At 30.5% G+C, this 7,210-nt stretch overlaps 1 protein-coding gene across 1 annotated transcript; it reads left to right on the plus strand.

Moving 5' to 3' along the window:
• The first annotated feature begins 736 nt into the window (after window positions 1-736).
• LOC100167182 (histone acetyltransferase KAT8-like) lies at window positions 737-6,889 on the plus strand. The gene is made up of 7 exons (XM_001947258.5): window positions 737-1,015; window positions 3,119-3,230; window positions 3,300-3,444; window positions 5,206-5,424; window positions 5,491-5,721; window positions 5,800-6,044; window positions 6,110-6,889. The coding sequence occupies exons 1-7, from the start codon at window positions 940-942 to the stop codon at window positions 6,339-6,341; spliced, it is 1,260 nt and encodes a 419-aa protein (XP_001947293.1). The 5' UTR covers window positions 737-939; the 3' UTR covers window positions 6,342-6,889.
• Window positions 6,890-7,210: the final 321 nt, after the last annotated feature.

The following is a 7,210-nucleotide window of genomic DNA, read 5'->3' on the forward strand; positions in this document are numbered from 1 at the left end:
AAATTAATAGGTAATATATGAATTGGAACTCAGCCCACTGCAAGGGCTAGACGAACAACACAAATAGGAGGAAGAAACAATTTGACAGCAGGAAGAACTCTGAAATGTAGAAGAGTTCAAGAACACGGTTACACAAATAAAATAAGTTCAAGTAGATTACCTCAACGGAAATATAAAACTCCACATTCCTTAACACGCTGTGTAGAAATAAATAAAGCATTAGGCTCAACACATAGCTCGAAGTAATAATAAATAAAACAGCTAATCAACATTTGTAATATTGTTCTAATTAAGTTTATTTTTTTTTTAATTAATAGTTTGACATCTAAATATTATGTACTAGATACTTTAGTAAAGTAAATAGTAGGCACTTAATTGTTAACAAACTTATTACACGTATTTTTATTTTATTTTATTAAGTATTAATGGAGTACTTTTTAATATTTTTTTAGTATTTACTATTTTACTATAGTCTGTAAGTTAAAGGCAACAAAATTAAAGTTTTTAACATTGAAAAGAAATTAATAATTATTAATTAGTATTAGCACAGATTAACCTAACCTAACCTACCTAATATAATCAAATCATATTATCAAATATCAATTATTATAATCTTACGCTTGCGTAGATCAATGGTTAAATGAGCCGGCGTAGCATGTTTTACAATTTCGCGTCCGGTAGACGTGTTTGGTTATCACTTATCAGTTTCTCACTTTTAGCCGTCACGATAATCGTCGTTTGACCGGCGCCACGGTCCATGACGTCGCCACAGTCGCGGTGGGGCACGTAGGCTAAACCGACGGAAGTACCCTACGGCCCGCACTCACCACTCGAAACGTACGTTTATATTGTTATTGTTTTTGCGATAATATCGCCTGCGTCGTGCGCTCTCTTATACGCGGCGGCGTATCGTCTTAGCCATCGACCCCGGTGACTACCATGGCCCAGAATGACAGCGCGACGTCAGTCAACGTGGGCGAAGTGTACATGGTCCGCCGGAACGACGGCTCTTGGCGTGAGTACACACAACCGGCTGGTTATCACTAATTACACTAATTACAATAATAGTAGCGATAGGACGAGACGATCGATCGACCGACCGATGCGTAAAGAGCCGTTGTTGTCGGCGCCTAATCTGCAGAAACCACCGCGAAACGACCCGGCAGGTGTCCGGATAGGTGCATTTTATTTGCGTGCGCGCGAGGTGTGTAATATTATTAATGTGTTCGTGCGGACTGCGGACGCGTAACACTGTCGCCGCCGCCGCGATCGCTGACGAAAATATATCGTCCAATCCACAGACTTCGGCTGGTGCGCCACATAATACATATTATTATACGCTGTACACACGAATATTATTTTGTTTTCTTACCATGTGCAAGCACCGGCGTCGTTCGATTTGTCGGTAATTTATAATGCAGGCCCCGATTACCATTCTCGGGCCCTTTCTTAAATTTAACTCTTATTGTAAAACTTTTTCCTAATTTCGGTAAGCTCAAAAAAAAAAAAAATTTCGGGGGCCCCTAATTAATTTTGCACCCCGGAACAAAAGTCCACCCCCTGAAAGTATGACTCTATGCGTACTTAGCCACAACTCTATGGTAGTTGGTCTCGCGTATAATTTATGCCCGCAAAATTTTTTTCCCGTCGCACGCTTGTCACACTCGACGTTTATGTTCCGCGCGACTTTGTCATTGTTCCGCTGCTAGAGACCGGCATGCCGTATAGCGTAGCATTCTGTAATTTTATACCCTGCACTGAAGCCGCCGAAACGACTATTTGCTGTTTTCCAGCGCTCGTCTAGTTCATACCGAGAGTGAGTTTAGTACATAGATTATTACTCTATCGTGCACCGTGGTGTCCATATTATAATATTATATTTATAAAAATGATAAAATGGGCAAGTGATTCGGCTATTTGCCTCTAAAATAAATAAAAATAATCATCCATATTATAATTCAATAGTTGTGTACGTACCAATTAATTCATATACATATACCTGTATATATATATTTATCTATATTTATGGGCGCATGTAAATTTCTTCCGAAAAGACTACAGGTGACAAAACTAAAAAAGGTGCATGTACATGCCATCGGAAAAAAAATTATTATAATTAATAAACACATCATACCTAGAAGTGAGAAGTTCTTATTACTTATTGAAGATTAAAAAATTCAAGTTGGTTTTTTTTATAATTTTCAATCAAAACCATGTATTTTTTCATTGTTACAAAGTAGTTTTGAATATTTATTAATTTATTTGTATATTTAAATTGGGGTGCCCATAGGCGCAGACGTTGTTGGAAGGAGGGACAGTCATAATGTAACAGTAACATAATGTTATTAATAAAATAATATTAATATATTTATTACTAACTGTTAATATACTAATTTGTGAATGTGACTATAATAATATAGATTAATCATTATAAGTACCTATTCAAATACATATTAAGTCAATAATTACCACATAATTATAAGTCATGTTTAATTAATAAAAATCGTAAGCATAACAATAATTATAATGATGTATATTTTTTTGGGCGGGATCACGCCTAGTTCCAACTTTTTTAAACAGTAAAAATATAATAAATATAAAATTTAAATGTTGAATTTGTTAAGGGTTTTTATACTTATAACCTATTGATACATATTATATGAAGTAGGTCGTTGGTACCTAGATCACTTATCTTAGCATAATTTATCTGTGATTATTAATTGACATAAAAATACCTGTAGGTATCAAAGTTTAATATTTTTTCTTTCTTTTCACTTAGTTTCATATCGTAATAATTAAACTAGTAAATATATGAGGTCGTATTCAATTTTACAATTTTTCCTATATAAAATGTCAATGAATTTTTCAGTAGGAATTACAATGCTTTATAGCTAAGTAGGTATCTACCTATTAAATTAATTGTTAATATATCCTCTGCACTAATACTATGTTGTAGAAATTGTGAAAACATATTTGCCAATTTTTTAATTCTATATCCAGATCCATAATACCCTAGCGGTTAAATAAAATAACTTGATATTTATGTATTTTTACATTTTTTAATATTATGTTACTGATTAATTAATTAAATATGTCTTATTTGTCTGTTAATCTTTAGATCCCGCTGAAGTCTTACATACGAGATTCAATGATACAGAAAATCTTTTTGAGTATTATGTACACTATAAAGGGTGCGACAGAAGATTGGATCAATGGGTACCGACAGATAGGTAAGCATAATTTAATTTAAATTTATAATCAGAATTAAAAGTTAATACCTACATTAAATTATGATTTAGGATAAAGAATTCAAGATTTGATATTTCTGAAAAAAAATATGAACAGAAGGATATGAATAAAAATAAAGATCTTCTAAATCAGTCTGACAGCAGAATCACAAGGAGCCAAAATCGCAGTCTCAACGAGATAAATCATGTACCAATGGTAAACAATATTCACTATATTCAGTCTTGTAAAGTACTTGAGTAAAAGTATTCAAATACTTTTTAAGTACTCAAATACGTATTCTAAATACATTTGAAAAAAGTACTTGGGCACAGTATTTGAATACATTTTTCGTCTTACTTTATTTACAGTGACGCCAAAGTTAAATAAAATTATACAAATTTGAAATTGTACAACATTTTTATTTATAGATCGTTCATCGTTGTATTTTGTTATAATAATATATAGTAATATTTTTAGTGGTCTATAATTTAATTGAATGTATACGTCCGTCGATTTCCTAATAAAATTTTGCTATTTGAAATACCTTTACTCGAATTATAGACATTATACACGCAACCCGCATTCGGTTATTCCTGGTATCCATCCTTGCATTATCGCAGAATATGATTGAATAACATTTTACATTTGTAACCATTTTAGGCCTTTAGGGCCATTACAATGTCCTGCTAAGTGTCGGTTAACTTTAACCGGACATTGTAAGAACGGCCCCCTTCGACTAAACTAGTGCACTAGTTAAAACTTAAAAGCATCAAGTATTAATACGCCATTTGTATCGTGCTGATTTTGTTATATTTTTTAACATTTAAAACTAGATGGTGCTAAAATAAAAAATTAATTCAGTTTACTAATGATTCAATTTATCTATAAAGTCATTACTCATTAGGCCAGGGTAAAAAGGTAAAACACATTTAAAAAAATAAAGTATTTGAAGGTATCTGTGAATACTTTTTAAAAGTATTTGTATTTTTACTTAAATACTTTTTTTTTTTAAGTATTTAGATACGTATTTTAAATACTTTTGAAAATAAGTATCTGTATCTGTACTTGAATACTTTTTAAAAGTATCTTTTACAAGACTGACTAATAATGTATGATCCAATTAAATTTCTAGATCAATAAGATTTTCGTAATAATGTAGTGTTATAAATATTTCAAACTCAGTGATATATTTTAGATAACACATAATATATTCGTTAGCTTAAAATTCTGTATTATGTCTTTTGTACTGCGTTTGAATACCCAATGAACATGTTTACTTTTATTAAATATTGTTATTTAAGTATAAAGTCAGAAAACTTATTATTGAATAAATAATATTAATTTCAAAATTTATATCATTATCAAATTCCATACTATAAAAGGATGTCAGCACAATATGTTTTCTCTCTATGACCCGTACGCAACATAGTTAATTTACGTCCCACTAAACCAATATTGTTGTTAGATTTAATAGAATAGTGTATTGATCTATTATCAAGCTTAAAGTAAAAATATTGTCAGTTTGGACTTAAGCTCTTTTGCACAATATTTCAATTTTTCTGTCATATAATTCATATGAGAAATTTGTAAATTGTAAAATTTTAAATACTCACAACTAGCATGAAAATTGAAATACAATTTTAAAACGGCATCAAGCACAGATAATAATTAGATTTACTAATGAGAATTTGCTATGTTGCGCACGGGTCAGTTAGAGAAAGCAATTTGAGCCCTGCATCCTCTTCATATATCTGGAAAGAAGTTAATTGTTTAATTATTATTGCGGTGAGCTCATTACAAAGATAAATATAATAAATATAAAAATATAGGTAATAGTCTGCTTAAAATATAGCGTATTAAAAAAAAATTTTAATTTTAAGAAGGTATTACAAAAACTTTTTTTTTACATACAAAAATTGAACTAAAGAAATAACTGTAACCATTTAAATGGATTTCGTTATATTTTATTTTAACTAGTCTAATGCAGAAATGGATCCAATTACACCGGCTTTTGAAAAAGAGCATGAGGCGATAACTAAAATTAAATACATCAATAAAGTACAGTTGGGAATATTCGAAATTGACACATGGTATTTTAGCCCGTTTCCAGAAGAATACCAAAAAGAGTCTAAAATTTGGATTTGTGAATACTGTTTGAAATATAGCAAACTAGAAAAGACTTTCAGATACCATATGGTCAGTATTAAATTAAATCAGTTAGTATTTTTTTTTTTTTGGTATAACGAATGTGTACAATTTTAGAGCCAATGCACATGGAGACAACCACCCGGGGTTGAAGTGTACCATAAAGGTAAATTATCAATCTGGGAAGTGGATTCCAGTCAATACAAATTGTATTGTCAGAATCTTTGTCTAGTGGCAAAGTTATTTATAGATCATAAAACACTCTTCTTTGATGTTGAACCATTTTTGTTTTACATCCTGTGTAAAATTGATAGCTTTGGTGCACATTTAGTTGGATATTTTTCAAAAGTATGTCTACCTATTACATTTTTCATAAAAAAAACTCTAAATTGTGAAATAAAAAAATTGTCTTTTATTCGATTTTAGGAAAAAGATTCACCAGATTGCCACAATGTATCTTGTATATTAACAATGCCACCATTCCAGAAACAGGGCTATGGTAAACTATTAATAGCGTTTAGTTATGAATTGAGCAAGTTGGAAGGACTTGTAGCCGGTCCTGAAAGTCCATTGAGTGATCTTGGTAAAGTGTCTTACAGGTCTTATTGGTCACGGACACTGTTGGAAATTTTGAAAAATGATTGTGAATCATTATCACTTAAAGACTTAAGGTATAGATTTATTAAAAATCAATTATATCGAGGAGATCAGTTAATAGTTTTATAATTTACTGTAGTGCGATGACTAGTATCACCCAAATGGACATTATTTCAACGCTGCAGTCCATGAATATTGTGAAGTACTGGAAAAACGAATATGTGATTTGTGTGTCACATAAAATGGTTGAGCAGCTGATTAGTTCCGAGCAATATAAACCACCAACATACATATTAGATAGAAATGCTATCAAATGGACGCCAAAAAGATACAATCTTCGCTCAGGATCATCTATGCATCCAGGATCATAATACTTAGCTGGATAAAGAAATTAGTTCAGATTCTGTGAAATTATTAACATTACTTTATAGTCATTTAAGATTTACTTACTGTAAATAGTTAAAACTTTTTTTACATATATTTTTTGGGAATGTTTCAATGACAAGGGCTAATATAAGTGTTTCTATTCGTTAAGGACTGATATGGATTATTTATAACATACATCGAGTTAAGATAAATATTTAGTTTCGGACTATATTATATATTATGGGACAGTTGTTAGACTGTTGATTTACAGTGTTGTAAATGATTTATGATGAACACAATTTATGTGAAATGGGCATCACTGCATCAGTCATTCAATAATTGTGGTTGTTCCCAAAAAACTTATGGTGTTTGTCTTGTGTAGTATTGCACTTATTATTAGGGTTTAGCATGATGGTTTGTTTGCTATTTTAATTAAATACCATATTATATTGTCCCTTGTCGTGTATTTTTATCTTGTGATAGTATTTTATTTTTGACTTTTCCAAATTGACATTTTAATTATCTCATTGTATTTCATTAACTAATGTGAATGTGCTTATGTTTTACAGTAAATAAATAAAATAAATACAAACATACATTAACTTTGGCATTTAACTTTAAATTAGAATTTCAGGGTTTTTATTATACTTAAAAAAAAATAAGTAGGTATACATAATTTCCTGTAGCAGGTCTTTGTTCACATTGTTTCATAATATTGAATTATTTTTATGAAATTGATGATTGTTCCTCAATTAGTTACCATGGTAAACGGAAAATTAGTATGGTCTATTGTGTTTTGAATAAAATTAAATTAAAGCCGACTATTGATATTATAAAATATTTTATTTTCAGTGGTTCAAAAAATGTGTACAAA

This window comes from Acyrthosiphon pisum, chromosome A2 (assembly GCF_005508785.2).
Source record: "Acyrthosiphon pisum isolate AL4f chromosome A2, pea_aphid_22Mar2018_4r6ur, whole genome shotgun sequence".
NCBI classification, from domain to species: domain Eukaryota; kingdom Metazoa; phylum Arthropoda; class Insecta; order Hemiptera; family Aphididae; genus Acyrthosiphon; species Acyrthosiphon pisum.

Bases quoted from the DNA above. Each gene is read 5' to 3' on its own strand.
- LOC100167182 (XM_001947258.5), top strand. From the start codon at position 940: ATGGCCCAGAATGACAGCGCGACGTCAGTCAACGTGGGCGAAGTGTAC. The intron at 1,016-3,118 runs GTGAGTACACAC...GTTAATCTTTAG, and splicing joins CCGGAACGACGGCTCTTGGC to ATCCCGCTGAAGTCTTACAT. The intron at 3,445-5,205 runs GTAAACAATATT...TATTTTAACTAG, and splicing joins AGATAAATCATGTACCAATG to TCTAATGCAGAAATGGATCC.